Source organism: Lagopus leucura, unplaced genomic scaffold (assembly GCF_019238085.1).
Source record: "Lagopus leucura isolate 7727_CA_CO unplaced genomic scaffold, USGS_WTPT01 Super-Scaffold_100027, whole genome shotgun sequence".
NCBI classification, from domain to species: domain Eukaryota; kingdom Metazoa; phylum Chordata; class Aves; order Galliformes; family Phasianidae; genus Lagopus; species Lagopus leucura.
The window spans coordinates 531,695-548,972 of NW_024962278.1; the positions used below are offsets into that span (position 1 = coordinate 531,695).

Genomic DNA, 17,278 nt, shown 5'->3' on the forward strand with positions numbered 1-17,278 from the left:
AGCCCTTGGCTGATGGGATGTGCGTGGAAGGACGCCTGTAGCACTGCGTGACGTGTGCCACCAAGCAGTGGTCCAGGAGGACACCTGAGACATTGCTGCGTGTCTGCTCCAGCCCTCACACAGCATCCTCACCCAGCTTGCTCCTTAACACCTCTCAGCCTTGCTAATTGCTGAAGTGATGCAGGAGTTGGACGTGATGGTCCTTATGGGTCCCTTCCAGCTCGGGATGTTCTGTGATTCCATCCCTAGGGTTGGTAGGATCTCAGCAGCCTGTTGTCCTGGCGAGGACCACCCAGCGGGCAGATTCCTGTTGCCAGTGGGTCTTTGCCAGCAGGAAACGATATTGCTTTCCAGCAGAGTATTTTATAGGGCTTGCTCTCATCTTGCGAGTGAGAAATACGTGGGTGAAAAGGAGCGATCTGTTAACAGCTTCCAACTTTCACTCCCTCGGTGCATGCCCTGCTGCTGGAGGAGGAGCACAGAGCGAGGCGGGCTCTGTTGGCTCACCACGAATGGGTGATTTATCAGCAGGAATGCCATCGTTAACTCGGGGACCTGCCTGTGACACCAGGTCAGCACGCCTGCTCTCGCAGCACAGCACCGCGTGGTTGCTGGCCAGCAGTGCTGGGCTGGGGTTGTATGTCATCTGCAGCCATCGGCATCTCGTCTGCGGGCCGGCAGCTGGCTCGGCACAGTGATGGGCACACAATGGCAGACTCCCTGCGTGCTGAGGGATGGGATCAGCTGTGCTCCTTCCCAGTGATCTCTGTTAATACGGAGGGCAGACGCGTCCTCTGCACATTGCTGGGTTCACTCCAAAACTCCGAAATTGAGCCAAAATGACCCATGACCTAAGCATGGATGTGAGTGATATTTCTAAAGGGTTCTAATTCTGAAGGAAAAAAAAAAAATCCTTACCCCCTCAGCCTCTCCCCAGAGATGAAAATCTCCACTGGCCGTCGTGCATTTAGGAGCCAGGTTTTTAAAGGCTGGCTTTGAATTTTACAGGCATTTATTATAGGCATGAATAATTGCTGGCACTGTGTTACCACTGCTGTTGTTTGCTCTTACGGTTTAGGCCAATTACATATGTAAGCCTCTGATTTACAAGCAAAAGCAGAACTAAAGTGGCTTTGTGGCCTACATTTGAAGAACAAGAAATGTGTCCCCAGTTAGTTGTACGTCCTCAGATTTGTGCCATGGAACACGGAGGTCCTTTGGCACAAATAAGGGTCCCAGATTGTCACAGGCATTACATGACATGTAATGTCCCTGCACAGCATGAAGGACATGGACACAGAGCCATGTCTGGGGAGCGAGAGCTTGCCTAGATTTATCCCATGGCAAACACACTGGAAGGTTTGTGCTGGAATTGGGGAAATTACAGAGAAAGCCTACAAAAAGAAGTTGAATTTGAGTTAAACAGTGGTTCTGCAAGACGGACTTAAAAGCAAAGTGCCATTTCCCAGTGTGGTAATTGGCTTCTCTCTGGCTGTCAAGGGATCCCTCCTGGGGGTGAAGGACAGCTGAGACCCACTGCTGAATATCACATCGATCAATTGAGATCAAGTTGAGATTTTTTCCTTGCTTTTACCCAATGGATGGGAGGGGGGAGCAGCAGGGTCGGTGTGTTGGCTTGCCTCCGTGGCTGGGTGGCACATCCCATCCTGCTGTGCCAGTACCTCTGGGTACCAGCAGCTCTGGGTTACCCAGCCAGAGTGGCAGCCAGCATGGCACAGGACGGTGTGGAGCTGTGTGGGTCCTGGGGCTGATGGACAGATGCTGCCCTTGGTGCTGGGGGAGCAGAGTGAGGGCAGAAGCTGCAGGACGTGTGTGGCTGCGGATGGCTTCAGCAGCAGCCGTAACAGATGTTGGCTGCAGGAAGCAGCAGCAGCTCTGCTTGGGAAGGAGGTCAGGCTTCATAGTTCAGATGGCCAGGGAGGGTGATGCACTCATGTTGGTAGTCATTAGTGCAGTGCAGGAGGCTCCTTACCTCGCTGGGTTTGTGCACAGCTTGAGGTTGGGGCAGCCTCCCCTGTGGCATTGATGCTGAGCTGATGATGCTGGTGTGGGACGTCCTCGCCGATCCCTGTGACACTGCCCCAAGGAGGTCTGTCTGTGCAGGAGGCACTGGGGAAGAACTGTTAGCTCCCAAAGTGGTTTCCTTCAAGTATGTGTGACTCCTGCAGGTTGGTGCTGCCTCCCCCAGCCCTACGGGCTGGCAGAGCTGGGCACACACTGTGGCTGTGAGTGCACTGCAGGGCAGCTGCTCTCCTCTCTTCTCCTGTGACCTACAAAGGACAGATGGAAATGCAAACCCAGATTTGTTTACTAGGCTTTGATCAACTGGGGCTTTATGCAATTTTTATGCAATTGCTGACAAGTATACTCTCCTAATGTGCCTTCACAGCACGTGTGTGAACTCCTATGTCACCTTCCCATCCCGTCCCAGTGACATCGGATGATGGGAAGCAGCCATCACAGCATGTGTCTTTCCATAGTTCTGGAGTGCTGAAAAAGTGGAACCCCCCTTCCTCTTTCCCTCCTCTTACTTAAGCTGTTTCTGAATCCAGGCATCTCATCAAATCTGAGAGCTTTTTCTGCCCCAGGAATTCAGCCCTTACCTCCTGTCCTGCAGATCACACCTCTGGCACTCCTGTAACTGCTCTCTGTTACAGTATTCATCTCAAGATCTTCCAGGCTTTTCCATGCCAAGTCTGCCTGTTGGCTCCCTCCTCCACTGGAGCAGAGGAGAGCTTTTAGTCTTTGCCTTTAAGGTTATGAAAACTTAATTGATATGTTGGCTTTCTGCATTGAGGTGTCCCTTCTCTCCATCCCACTGATGTACAACGCACTGTTGAAATTGCCCTCTTCTTGCATAAGTGTCTTATTCCACTGCATCTTTTATGCAGAGTGTTCCCTTCTGAAAGTGCTTCGCCTCCTGCTCCAGCCCTTTCTGAGCATTCAGTTCAGCTGTGGTACCTGCTGTGGCTTTCTTATGTATGCATATTCATTGCCTGATTAACATATTCTTTTAGCTGGCTTGGTCATTTGAAGTCCTTGGAAGCTTGGTTCCTACTTATTTCTCATGGCCTTTCTCAGAGGATGGGATCCACGGTGCTTAGCTTCAGCCTTCCTATTTGAGTATCCTGAGCTAACTGCAGGCTGCACTCCAGCCAGCAGAAAGACAGCTCCCAGAGATGGATCATTCCCTGCAAGAAGGGCCTGAGACCATCTGCTGTGGGGCCAGTCAGCATTTATCTCACTTCCAGTGACTGAACTCCTCAGTAACTTAAAAACAAATAGACATAGATTTCATTACAGTGAACGTAAAGCTTTTGACTACAGACTCACCTTTCTGAATTAGCCTGAGCAGGCTCTTTGGAAATACAGAATTTGCTTCTCCAGGGATGTACAGACACAGATTGGAACATGCCACCAAGGGAGCCCAGGCAGCACGTTGAAACTAGGTATCTTAATTTTAGGTGTCTAATGTTAGGTGAAATGAATCCAACACTTAGAAATGTTGGGGAAATGTTTCTGTCTTATTTTACATTTGGAAAATATAAAGGTGCATAGAGACTGTTTAAAAAACAACAACAGCAATAATAACAGTAATTATATGTGGGTGCAATTTTCCTTTATCTTTGAACTGAAGCTACTAGAAAAATCACTGCTGTGCTGATATTTGGCAGGGACGCCACTGTGAGTACCCACTTGTTTCTGAAAAATGCTGCTGGATTTTTAATGACCATCAGCAGCACAACCTTGATTTTAAATGTCATCCTAAATGTAGCAGTTCCAGCCTCCTCTGCCGTAGCGTGTGGGTGTCGGAGGAGGGATGAATCAGAAGGCAGAAAGCATTGCTGGTGCTTTCTGTGGCTCCCAGCTTTTCCTCGAGGGCTTCCCACCCAGGAACTGGCTTCAGGAGCCCAAGGGCTGCGGCATCGCAGAGCCCGCTCTGTCCCAGCGTGGAAGGACCTTGCCTAACCCTAACTCTGCCCTCTGTTAATGCATGGAGGTCAACTGACTGAGCGTCAGCCCGGGAGATTCATCCAGGAATCCTGGTATTCCTCAGGTCGTACTTTGTGTTTATAAAAAATAAAAAACAGAGATTTGCAAATGCAGCTTTTAGTTCTATCTCCACTTTCCCCGCTGGAAGTGTTCCCCAGGCTTCTCTTTTGGAGCTGAAATTCTCTGTGCTTGGCATTTGCGAGCTGGTGATTTGCTTTTGTAAATGGAGCAGAGTCTCAGCTTTGAATTATGACTCAGTGAAACAAATCTCGTTTTCCACTTTAAAATTATTCTAATAGCACTCTGTTAAACCCCATGGGACCGGGAACAGCCAAAGTTGGAAACGTGACAACTGCAACGGGTGCCGTTCCCCCTGCCATCCAGCACTTCCTCCTGCACTTGGATCAGGTGGGAGAGGTTGCAGGAAGGCTTGGGAGCGATGGGCCTTCGGTTTGGGAGCAGCCCCTTCTGACCTGGGGGGACGCTCAGGGGACAAAATGGGCTGGGGAGGATGGCAGGATCTACTTGATGTAATACTTTGTGTTCTGCGGTTACCAGAGGAATGCAGGGAGTGGAGAAGCAGATGGCAGGGTTAAAATAGGACAGTGCTGCTCGGAGGTGCTGCTGGAAGGGAAGAGCCAAGTGCTGTTCTCACACTTTGCTTTGTGTCTCGTGGAAGAGCTGCTCAGTGCCCGCGCTCCTCCGGCCGTCCCAGCGGGAACAAATGCTTTTTTTTATTATTAGCACTTGTCTTAAAGAAAAACCAGCTCAAACGAGGAAGCAAACAGATAAATAGAATAACAATCAGAGACCTTGGCCTCAAGCCGCCTCCTAACGTCTCCCAGGATTGTTGGTGTGATGCGTTCTCCAGGCGCTCGCTGCCTCTCAGGAACACAAACGGAGTGCTGGGATCTGGCAGCCGACACCGAGGCTTTGTCCTTGTGGTGCTCTGATGGTGTTTTGCAGAGTTTTGTTTTACCTAAGGTGTGCAAATGGGTTTTGTTTCACTGTTGGAGGAACTTACAGCGTAATTCAAGGCACGCAGTGCGATGTTGCGGCTCTTTCAGGGTGCTGCTGCAGCAGGGTTTGCTCCGGGGGACTTCAGCAGCAGCAGAGAGCCACGTAGGAGCTTTTGGGTGCTCCTGTGTTTGCCACTGCGGAAGCCAGCAGAGGTTTGGAGGTGCCCAGAGGCACTGCCCATCATGGGGCCCATAGGCAGGGGCTGCTGCCACCACTTGCAGTCGTGCTCGGGTTTCCCTGTCCGTAAATCAGGGAGGGCTTTGAAGTGGCTCTGATGAAAAGCAGTGGAGGAACTCAAGGACGCAGCATTAATCTTGCAATATTGTTCTTGTTCCTTGCTGTGTTGTGATTTTGAAAAGAAATCAACACAATTCTTGTTGGCTATGGCTAAAATTACATAGAAATAAATGAGTTTTGCCCTCATAGAAAAGCACTCGCTCTTTATTAGTGCAGCCTCTGATGAAACAAAACCCATCCTTAGGCAATGAGATAGATTTGACCTATGGTGCAATAACAGCCTTTCAGAATTGCATATTGTTTCATACGATGGCATATACAGCCCTAAGGCTGATTTACGCCTCAGAGCAGAGTGGGTGATTGAGCACTGAGGGAGTTCCTGTGCCGCCCTTCTCCACGCACCGCAAAGCACCTGCTCGTCCCTACCTGGGGCGTCAGTAACTCGACAGGGATCAGCAATCCAGCACAGCCCTGCGAGGGAGCGGGTGCCGTCCCTGATGGCTGCAGATGGGGTGTGAGTCCCCCAGGCTGCCCCTAAATCACAGAGCACAGGCAGCCCAGCCCATCTCTCACCATCAGGAGGACAGGCAAGCTGGGCAAACGTCTGCGGTGCTGCTTCACCTCCAGCTCTGTGCTGACAGCGTGAAGTTGATAGCCCCCGAGAACCTGAAAGCTTTTCATCATAAATCGTTTGTGGGGTTGTGATTAAACTCCTGGAAGCTGAGCTTGCACCTGAGGCTCTGTGTGCACTGGTATCAGTGGGACCTCGTGTGAGCAGCATCCTGCAGAGCAGCTCAGGGCTGTCCTGGGGCGCACTCAGGGCCCAAGTGTGACTGTCCTGCCTGGTGTGCTCTGCTGCTGCGTGACATCTCCAGCTGTTCTTTTTATACCCACAGATATAAATACAGCCCGTCATCTTGCTGTTTGTGAGCGTTTAGCAGAACAACCTGCCGCGGCTGATTTTATTACAGCACCTAAGATTTTATTGTCCAGACCTGGTATTCACTTTTCTACTCTGCTGCGCGGCGAGGTGAGGAGCAAGAGGGGTTTTACTGCTTTGCTGCAGCTCTGCCATGCTGCCAGCGTGCTTCCTCTGTTCTCACTGCTTCTCTCTGGAACAGTTGCCCTGGGCCACTCTTCACTTCGTGGTGACCCTGACAAATGCTGGGCTCTGGCTTCACTGCCCGCTCCCTATACCTGGCCTGCTGCATCCTGGGGGCTTTCCGATTCACTGTGCCATCTTTTTATTTAATGACTTGGTTTTACAGCTCTTTGTATAAATCTAATTATCCATCTGTTATGCTACATAATGGCACTGCAGCTTGCCTAATCGTTTCCTGTTCCAAAACATCACCCTTGCCTGGCTCTACCTGCTGTGGGCTCCTCTGTGAGGCCAGCACGTGGACACATGGGGCCCTCCATCCTGGGAGCACCACATGAAGCAGCTCTTTCTCGAGCTTGAGGTCCTTGGCTCTGGCTTCTCAGCTCACTGAAAGGGCCCATGTTGGGTGGTTGCATTTCCAGAGCATATCTGAGAACAGAGCCCTCCCCAGTTCAACCCAACATCACTGTCCCCAGGCAGCTCTGGGCATGGTGGCCTTTTCTGAAAATGGGACTTGATGGCCATCCTGCCTTGAGCAGGGACACTGCAGGGCTCCTAATGAGCCCAGGCACCTCTGGCTGATATCTGGGACACAGAGAGCAAGCCAAGGTCCGTAGCTTTTGCCAGGCACTTCTGTGCTATTTCTGCCTCTGTGGCATGAATCATGCTCCCTTGGTTTAAGTATCACATTAGCCCATCAAAACCCCACAATCATGCTCTCAGCTCCAACTTATTCTCTGCAGTTCTTTTCTCCTCTTAGCAACAAATACTCAATAACCTAATTGCTCATTAAAAACCACGCTTGCATCTATGTAATCCATTATGTCACGTTGAGACACGTTGCTCTCGCAGGGATGCTGCTGCTCCCCCGCTACCGCGATGAGCGCCTGGCTTGGTAGAAAGTGAGAAGGCAGCATTGCATTGAAGTGGAGATTTTCATCTTCTCAGGGTTTTTTTTTTTATGTCTCTCCTATATTCTCTGCTTTTGAACATCTAACATCTCTTTTATGCTTCACATCTTTCATACGAAATTGTTGTATTGTGTTGCCGACTGAAACCTAGTTTTCCTTTTGTCAAGTTTTCCCCCCTCACCCCACTTCTCTTCTCCACTGTATTTTGATCGGCACAACTTCTTAGGCTCCATTTGGCTGGGTGCTTTTGAGTCTCCTTGGGTCGTAGCACTGAAGGCCTTTCTGATGGGCCCGGTTTGGGGCTGATGCACAGAAAGCAGGCTTTCTGGGCCAGGTGTGCTGTGTGTAGACCTGGGGTGGGCTCTGCGCTATGTGTTCGTACCCCCTCCAGCTGTGAGCTGGTGGCCTCGCTGGGCTCGGGGCTATCTTACTGCCCAGCATATCTCATGCTGTGCCTTCAAATGTCCCATCTCTTTTTCCATAGTGCGAGACTCTGCAGCAATGGAAAGCCTCTGTGCTAAATATGTATTTTTGTGAGAGATTCGCTCCCCTCTGCGTGTCAGCATCATTTGCTTTGTGCTGCAGCAGAGGCAGCCTGCTGGGCTGGCATCCCGCAGCGGGGCCGGGTGGCTGGTCTGCAGGGTGGGGGGGCTGCACCATTATTTGCATTGAGGTGTCTCAGATCTCCTCAGATAGAAAATTCAGAAGGAGATGCAGCCAGCTCACGTGCACCTGGGAAGCTGCGGGGCCGGAGCTGCCTGCGTGTGGTGCGGAGCATTGGCAGGTTGCCACGTGCAGCAGGCAAGGAGCAGAGCTGTGCTGCGTGTTTGGAAGAGCTTCAGGGGTGCACAGCTGGGCCATTCCCACTTCTAGTGGGCACTCGTGAGCCTGGGGCATCATTTTGGTAGCAGAGCCCCTTGCAGCTGTGACACGGGTGTTTCCCGTGGGAATGTTTCATGCTGCAGCCACTGCTTTGAATGCAATGGGGAACCTTGCTCTTTGCATACAGCACTTCTCACTTGGAGCGTTTTTAAGCTTTCTTCCCTTAAAGCTGTAATTTGAAATTCAGCTGCACAAGTACTAGCAAGCACTTGATCACCCAGCATCTCCTTTTCTTATTCAGAGCCACAGATTCACAGCTGCGGCTGAGGCTCCAAGTACTGAATCCCAGTCAAACCTTTTAGCACTGACATTGCAATGGGCAGTTTTGTTTCTATATCTGCTGTTGGTCAGTAATTGTAACATTATGATTGCTACAGGAGCTCCAAACTCAGTGGCCTCTCAGGACAAGTTGTTGGCCTTATTGCTGTGGCACTGCTTGCGTTGTGTTGTGTTTCCAGTGCTCTCAGAGATTTCCATCACCCTGCAAACTCCCAGCCGGGTGCAGAGCTCTGAAGGCACGGCTCTCAGCCCAGGGCAGCCCCAATGTCCTGTGAGCAGCGTTGGGTGCTGTTGTGCTCTTTGCTATCAGAGCGAAGCCGCACCACTTCCCTGCCTGCTTCTGATCCTTGGCTTCCAGCACAAGCTAAATAGACTATACTAAATTTTTTAGGCTGCTTCACAGGCTTTGATCCTTGGCTTTGATTTCCCACACGGTATCACAGTCCGCTGGTTCTGAAGAAACAAGAGGCCCATTAAGTGCTGCCCAGCCTGGCGATGATCGTCCCTCTCCAGCATCACACCACGCTCCCATCCAGGCCTGTGCTTGGGATGCGCCCAGCCCCTGCTCCACTGCCCACCACCATCAGCTCCTCGCCGTGCCTGGCTCCAGCAGATGCTCAGGGCAAGCAGACAGTCCTTCCTACCAGGGTCTCGTTTATGCTTTGTGTGGTTCGTACACTGCTTTGGCAAGAAGCAGGTCAAGAAATAAATATTCTGTGTGTGTCCTTGCCAGAGCAGTAGAGATGAGGGCGTTTGCCTGCCTGCCCTGCTCTGTGCTTCCAAGTCCCCAAGCCCCTCCACACCACTTGACTTTTCTGTTTTTTTTTTTTAATTTAAATCTAATTTTGCTGCTGTACTGCAAGCTCCTGTCTAACTGGAGAGCCGCTGTTGCCTCAGGGCTGTGCTGCTGCTTTTCAGTCTTCCCACGCCCTTCCAATGTGCAGTCTGGAAAAACTTGAAAAAGACTCTTTCGAATTTGGGCATGTGTGCCTTGGGTCGTCCGAAGATGGGGGCTCTGCAAGGTGACAGTGTAAGGGTATTCCTCAGCAGGGAGCACTCTCTGTGTCTGTTCTTTAGCAAAATGGGAGCTGGTTCCACGTGAATGTGCAGGATTTGCAGTCCCCCAGCCTGCAGAGAGCTGCACTGGAGCACATCCGTGCTGCTCACTGGTGGGCCCTCTGGCTGGCCATCCCTGTCCTACAGCCTTGCTGCTGCCACAGGACGCTTTAGTGGGAGGAAAAAGACTGCTTGGAGCAAACAGCCCGACCTGATGGCTGTAGGGAGGTGCCTGGGAGGCCTTCGGTGCCTGCCCAGGGCAGGACTGCTCAGCCACAGCTCTGTGCCAGCTTTTTTCAGCTTCCCTGCCCGTTCCAAGCTGCAGCACCACTGATCACAGCATGCCTGCACTTGCTTGTATTAATTTTTCTCTCTGAGGCTCGTGGTATTTTGGCAAACAGGCCTCAGCTGTAATAATTTCTGGCCCCTCATGGGAAGTTATAACTCTGGCATAGTGAAATATAAACTGGCAGAAAATGGAGTGTTTCCTTCTGCAGCAGGCAGGTTCAGAGGTTTTCTTATCGCTTTCTCTCCTTGCTTTTGTTTTCCCCTTCTCAGCCAAAGGGCACAGTCACCCTCCTTCAAAAGAGCAAAAATGTGCTGGACTGATAAAATGGTGCATTAAGTTGGTGCTGTGCAAAGGTACAGCTTCAGGAGCCTGGGGAGGAGGCAGCAGTGGGAGGCATAAGTATTGTTTGTCTTGTGGCTAAGACCAGGCATCCTCACTGCTGCAGTGTGCAGGCAGTGCAGGTGGCCCCAGTCACTGCCTGTCTGCAGAGCAAGAGCTTGGAGAGTTGGCCTGGGTTGGGATTTTAAGGTGCAGAGAAGAGAAGCAGACCAGAGGCCCTGGAGAAGGTCTGGCAGCTGGGATCTTCACCAAGAAGGTCTGGTGCCCATGTCCATCACTGCTGGTGGGAAGCTGCTGGAGCCTGAGTGCAGCACTTGCATGGGGCTGACCCTCACCCAGCCCTGAAGCTGCATCGTCTCACCTGCACCCACACCTCTGCCCTCCCCATGCAACCAGGGCTGCTCATTGCAGGCTGTGTGCAGGCTCTGCCCCACTCTCCCAGCTTCATTTCAGCCCGTTCTGCTGCTGATGCCAGCATCCCCTTATCTAGTGACAGATTAGCACAGGTTGAATTTTCTATGATAGCAGTCCACAGTCTGTCTCATTGTATTTATTTTGTTCAGGCAGCTTTTCCCTGGGCTTGACAGTGTAATTTGTACAGATCTGTGCTGAATTTTCAAAACCCTCAAATGAGCTTTTTGTTAGTGGACAACTGATGGTGGAGACATTAAACAACAGAAACGCTGAGAAGTGAGCAGCACACCTAGCATCCAGGAAGGCTTCCTAACCTCCAGAGGTACTCTTTGGCAAAAACTCCATGGTTCAGAGATTTTAATTAGATCTGATACTCCGGGTGACCAGCCAAGCATTAAAAGGCATAGCGGTTTTTCCGTTACATCCCTTGCTGTGGAGTTTTTTATTATTTATTTTAGATAGATGTGACAAAGAACTTCAAGATCCCAGTTTGCTTTGAATGGCACGAAGAGCTCTGCAGTCTGAGAGCTCCTTTCTGTGCACTGTGAACCAGAATGTGGCTGCCTGCAAGCTTGCTCCACACCCACCCTGCCCCCCCTTGCCTGGAGTAACATTAATGGGAGGTTGGAGGGAGTTTTAGGATCAGAAACTGTATTTCTGAGTGTTGCCAGCTCCTCCTTGGAGTCTGGAAGTGCAGCATTCTCGTTCTTGTCCTCGCCACTAATGGAGCTGCAGTGCCTGACAGCGCTGTGGATGAGATGCCAGGCAGAACCTGAACCCCTGCATCTCTGTTTCACCAGGAGAGCTCAGAGCAGAAGCAAACACAGCCCAGCTGTACACACAGAGGTAGAGACCAAAGCTGTCACTGCTGGAAACAGGGCTGGAAAAAACCCTCCTGCTGCCTGGCTTGCAGCACAGCCTGTCTGGGTTGTGTGTTTCTGGACTCCCACAGGAGCCCAGTCACAAGCCCTGAATATGTCTGCCTTAAATTCACCTGGGCAGAAGGGCGATGCAGGATTCATCCACCTCTCTGGGGGAGAGCTCTCCCTTTCCTCTTGCTGCCTGGGGGTTCGTGTCCCACTCGGCACCTCTGTGTGCTGGCTCTGTTGGACACGTCTGCAGCACAACCCTGACTGTTCTGAGAGCTGATGTTCACCTGTCCTGCCATCGTGCTCTTCCATCTTTGCCCTGGGGAAGTGGGAAAGTGGCTGAGGCTGGAGCGGTGCTGGGATGCTGTGGGCAGCCCCTGTGCATGTGCTCACTGTGGGTACAGCTGGAGCTGGGAGCAGTGGTGGTGGAGCTGCCCTGGGCTGGAGCTGCGTGTGCCTGGGAGCAATACACAGAGCTGAGGGTTTTGCTGTGTTTTTGTGAGCTAATAGCAAGCCACCAGTTAAATTCGAGGCTGCTCCCTACCCAAGTCCATTTATCCTCTGTTTTTGTTTTTTTATGACCCTGTCTGCCTCTGTCTCATTTCTTGTGTGATTCTCTGCGCTGGCTGTTCTGCAGCTTTCTGCAGCAGTGAGAGCAGTGGGTGTTTGCTGTAGCAGGAATGCTGACCTCTGTGTAATGTGGTGCAATTGCTGCTTCAAAGCCGAGCAAAGGCTGAAGTGCTGGAGCTCTCCCTCAGAGCTGATGAGACCTGGGATCAGTGTGGGACTTCCAGGATGCTGTGTTCTGACTGAGCACTGCCAAAAAGAGAGCCAGCTGCACCCAGCGCAGCCCCAGGGTGTGCTGCAAGTGGGGTCTGTGCTGGGGCAGCTGTTCACACCCAGCCCTGCCGTTTCACCCCATTCTTCTAGACAGAGGGATGCACTCAGCCTCCTCTAGTCCTTGAGAAGCACTCGATGAGAGATGTGTGGGTGGCCAGACAGGCACAGTCTGGTTCAGAGGCCCCGGGGACAGCGGGTCCTTCCTCCAGGTGAAGCTGGGACAGGACTGGTGCTGCAGCATGGGCACGCAGCAGCAGGGGAGTGTGGGTGTAAATCAGTAGGGCAACAGTGAGCAAGGGGGAGGCGAGTGCCAGCACAGAGGCCATTAAGGAGCAGAGGCAGTGTGGAGCTGGAGGATTAATGGAGCAGTAGCTGCAAGGCAGGGACGAGGGAGGGCTCCTTGCTGGGGGCAGATGGGCAGGACGTGGGCACACAGCAGGGCAGCACGAGTGGCCCAGCGTTTTCCCATCTGCACTGCCATCCCCTCGGCCCCCTGTGTGTGACACATCTTTGTGTGTTTCTTCTGCAGCAACCCCAAAGTCCAGATAGAAGCGATTGAAGGAGGAGCGCTGCAGAAGCTGCTGGTCATTGTGGCTACAGAACAGCCACAGGCTGTCAAGAAGAAGGTGAGCAGGCAGGGATCACTTCTGGGTAAAGCCATTTGGGATGCAGCTCTTTACAGGGTATCACACCTTATAATTGCTCATGAGAGCATGAGACCTGTGCTGCATCCATTCTGGGGGCATCTGATGACTCCGTGCTCTCCAGCATGGTGCTGGTGGCCGGGTCACAGCTCAGTAGCCCTGATCGGTTGGTGCCAGCGCTGTGGTCTCACCCTCACTGCACACAGGGGTGCACATCCCCGCCTTGGGGCACAGGCTGCATGCTGCAGCTCTGCTGGGGGGAGAGGCGGGGATGCCCGCAGCAGGCAACAAGCTCAGAGGGCAGCAAGCATGGGAGCTGACATTTAGAAGGAGCTAATTGCCAGAGCCCGCCCTGCGCCCTGCCTCTGGCAGTGGCCGGCAGCGGAGGCTTCGCAGCGTGGTGAGCAGCTCAGAGAGCCCCCAGCCAAATGTGCAGTGCTGTCCGTTGGGCTGGGGGATCCCTCGCTGCCTCCCCGCCGTGCTCCCCAGAGCGTGAGATCTAATTACCCTCGCTTTGGCATCTGATGCCACCACTGTTTGTTGGCCACAACGTTTTCTGTCGTCTCCTGAACATCCAGCCCCACTGCTTAACATGGTGACCTTCTGCAAGATGGAATTTGATGGGGCGATGCAACTCACAGCACTTTTGTTCGCCATTAGCAAACAGTGAAGTGCTGCATGAGTTTTAACAAGGGGCTTCCACAAACATGTTCCTCTCTGGTCTACGGCAAAACCCTGGGAGGGGCTGAGCGGTCCCCAGCTGTTTGGCTGCACCCTCGCTGCTGGGTTGGAGCAGTGCCCGCAGGCAGCTGCTGCACTGAAACTCCTCAGAGTGCTCAGGGACCAACCTGCAGCTCACTGTGGGATGGGAAGCATGGCTGGGATGCAGAGATCCTCACCAGCACCTCCTGAACCCTTGGTAGGTATGGACCCATTCCTTTCAGCAAACACAAACGCGTCCTGCTGGCAGCAGCTGGAGGAGAGCAGAGGAGAGGGATGAGCTCAGTGCCATCTGTGTTTCTGGGTGGCATTGTGGAGCTTTCGAGGGCAGAGCTGAGGCCCTTTTCCAGGAGGACAAAATTTCTGCAGCCAGTTCATGTGCCCACACTGCCCCCAGCTCCCCAGGCCAGGTGCCCATGATGGGTTGGTTGTGCCCAGACTGTAGGTTTCCGCACTGATGCTCTCAGCACTGTGCGGCAGCGAAGCCAGAAGTGCATTTTTTCATTCCCTGGTCCTTTGGCCTATGGAAAAAAGGAGACAGAAACATCACTGATTTACCGGAGGCAACTCCAGGGATGTAAAATAGTAACAAATGGGGTCGAGGAAGCAATGGCTGTCAGCTCAGATCTGTCCGCAGCACAGGGCACGAGGCTTGCTGTGGTGCGGGGCGCTGGTGCTGCTGGATCCACGAGGCACCCACGGCCCCACAGTTCTGCCTGAGGGTGGTGTCAGCCCAGCACTGTGCTTGGGAGCAGTCATCAGAATGGGTCTGTTGACCCCTGCTTGCCCCCTGCCATGCCAACCCCTCTGCTAGGGACGTCTGTTAGAAGTGAGCATACGTGGGCTGCTGCCACACGCACAGTATGTGACACTGCTCCTCGACTGGTCCTCTCCCTTCATGAGGCAAGAGAGATGATGGTGTCCAGATGGTGTCCCTGGTGTCCAGATCACCTTCAGCCCTGCTTTGTCCTCTTTGGGCATCTTTGCCCATGGCCAGGCTCAGTGCTGTGGGCAGAGGGAGGGAACTGCAAGGATTGATGCTCTGAGATAGTGCAGGTGCTGGCTACGGGTCTCTGTGGGTCACCAACTCCTGCAGTGATGCTTGGGGAGGGAGTTCGGGTGGGCATCAGCCGAGGGTTGGAGTGGGTGGTGTTGGAGAGGTTTGGGATGCTCTGCATGGCTGGGCAACCCAATGGGCTGCATGGGAGCTGCGGGGGGCTGCCCACACCCCTCTGTGCTGCAGCATTACAGCCCTGCTCCCCAGCTGACACACCGCTCTCCTGCAGGCACTCTTCGCTCTCTCCTCGCTGCTGAGGCACTTCCCCTATGCCCAGCAGCAGTTCCTCAAGCTGGGTGGCCTCCAGGTGCTGCGTGGGCTCTTCAGACAGCCAGGGAGCTCAGCCCTGTGTGTCCGTGCTGTGACGTTGCTCTATGACCTCTTCGTGGAGAAGGTGAGGGCTGTGGGGCAGTGGGACGGGGCATCTCCTCTAGGGGAAGGTCCCTCCCAGCTCCTGTGCTGGAGCTGCAGCTCCTGCAGCCTTATTTTCACATACTGTGGATTACTGCTGCCTTTCTTGTCACCATTTGTTATTTAGTTTGTGTGTCTCTCTTACTCCAGAGAATGGGAATTAAATCCACTTTCACTCTGTTTATAGCCAATTTGCCCTGCAGATTATCACTGCTTTAACACTCGGATTCCAGGCACCGCAGAGGAACAGCTGTGTTCTTAAACAGTTGTTTTCCACGGGATTTTGTGAAGGTGCACATTATTTTGATGGGCCTGAGATCCCATCAGGTGTGGGCTCTGACACCCTGTATGGGAATTGCTGAGTCCCAGCCTGAACCACTGATTGAGCACCTGGGTAAAGGACCCGGTGGGCCCTGGGAGCACTGATGAAGGCAGTTCAGCTGTGTGACTGGAAGGGGTGGAGCCTGGCTGCACCTCTCTTAGACCTCATTTAAGGGCTGACTGCCATTGGGGAAGGATCTCTGGTTGGAGATCCCTCCTTTGTGGGGTTTTCTTGTGAGCCTGGATCTTCAGAAATGGGTGAGCACCTTTCCTTTGTAACACTATTCCATTCACACTAGTCCCTTTGCTACTGTGCTCTCGTATTGCCCTTCTACTGCACTGACCTTCCTGATTGTAACGCTGTGCTGCCCTGCCCCTTTGCACGCAGTAGAAGGGTCCATGGGCCTGGCTTCTTCTGCCTACCTGTGTGCACCTCATGCAGTGCAACCTGCCCCAGCTTTGCTCTGGCTGGAGGAGCTCCAAAGGCCCTGCAGAGCCTCAGGTTTGTGCCCACATGTGGCTGTTGCTGCTTACAACTCTCCAGGCATAGCCCCTTCCAGAGCCTGCAGAGGAAGCAGAAGGATGCTGGAACCTGCTGGGGAGCAGGACTGGGCCAGATGTGGCCAGGCTTGGGGTTGCCTGGGTGAAACTGTGTGTCTAAAATCATAAAGTAACACCAGCCCCTGTGAGTGCCAGCTCTGCACTGAAGTACAGAGCAGCATCTGAACAACATTTGTCTTCTCCTCTTTTTTCACCCCAGATCCTGAATGTCGAAGTACAAATGGGCATTCAGCAGTAGTGCTCCTGGGAACTAGGGTTGTGGTGGTATCATTTCTCCTTGTCTCTATGCCCAGCAGTTCAGTGGCACAGAGTGCTGTGATGGAGCAGCTGACCTGGGGGTATCAGAAGGAAGGTGTGGAGAGGCACCACGGACATCCTTGGGGACCCAGCTGACCCTGGGGTCAGGACTGTCCCCAGGGACTGTGAGAGGCATGGCTCTGCCTCTGCTCCCCTGGCTGAGGGTTTCTGCTCCTTGGCCCTACAGAAGCTTGAATCTTCCTTCACCTCACCTGAGATCCCTGGCACTGAGCTGCATGTGCAGCAGCGTGCATTGCATGTCTCCGTGCATGGCAGGAGCTGCAGTGTGCACCATGCAGTGTGTCACCTGCAGGCAGCAGCTACAGGTCATCATCTGCCCCTTGCCCTCCCACAGATGCTGCTGGAGGACTCTCAGCACAGCGACCAAGCGGAGGAGAAGGTGCAGCAGTACCGGCGGGTGCAGCTGGTGCCAGCGGTGCTGGAACAGGACTGGTGTGTGGCAGTGCCAGGGCTGCTGGCTTTGCCAGAGCACGACGCACGTGAGAAGGTACTGAAGGCGGTGGCTGTGCTGATGGCGTTCTGCAGGGAGCGCTTCCGCAGGGACACGGCCCTCAGTGCCACGCTGGGGCTGCTGCGCAGTGAGTATGAGGAGCTGGCAGCTGCCGAGCGCAGGGACGGCGATGGGGATGGGTACTTCCAGGAGCTGCTGGGCTCTGTGAACAGCATCTTGCAGGAGCTGGGCTGAGGCCGGAGCTCAGATGGGTCAGGATAACGGTGTGATGTGTGGTGTCACCTGTGTAAGTGCACTTTGAATAAATGGCTGAGCTAAGGAAGTCTCCCCAGTGGAAATGTGCCAAGAGTTTGTTATTGGACAGAAGTGCTGGGGGCACACATCCTTAGCATTCAGCAACACTGGAAAATAGAGGTCTGTGCCCTGGAGGAGCAGGCCGGTTCCAGCTCACACTGCAGCCTTCTAGACAAGGACCTGATGCAGATGCCCTCTGCAGCCCAGTATGGTGTGGTTCTGGGTCTGCTCCTTCCTTCCCAGGAGAGA

General features: G+C 53.2%; 1 protein-coding gene across 6 annotated transcripts in view; it reads left to right on the top strand.

The window, feature by feature from the left end:
• The window catches only part of SIL1 (SIL1 nucleotide exchange factor), a 90,326-nt gene extending 73,259 nt beyond the window's left edge, over positions 1–17,067 (top strand). For all 6 annotated transcript variants that reach the window (XM_042880646.1, XM_042880647.1, XM_042880648.1 and 3 more), the window contains 3 exons: positions 12,782–12,878; positions 14,903–15,067; positions 16,619–17,067. In XM_042880646.1, coding sequence (XP_042736580.1) covers positions 12,782–12,878; positions 14,903–15,067; positions 16,619–16,969 — 613 coding nt within the window. In that variant the 3' untranslated portion in view covers positions 16,970–17,067. The remainder of the gene's footprint in view (positions 1–12,781; positions 12,879–14,902; positions 15,068–16,618) is intronic.
• The last annotated feature ends 211 nt before the right edge of the window (positions 17,068–17,278 follow it).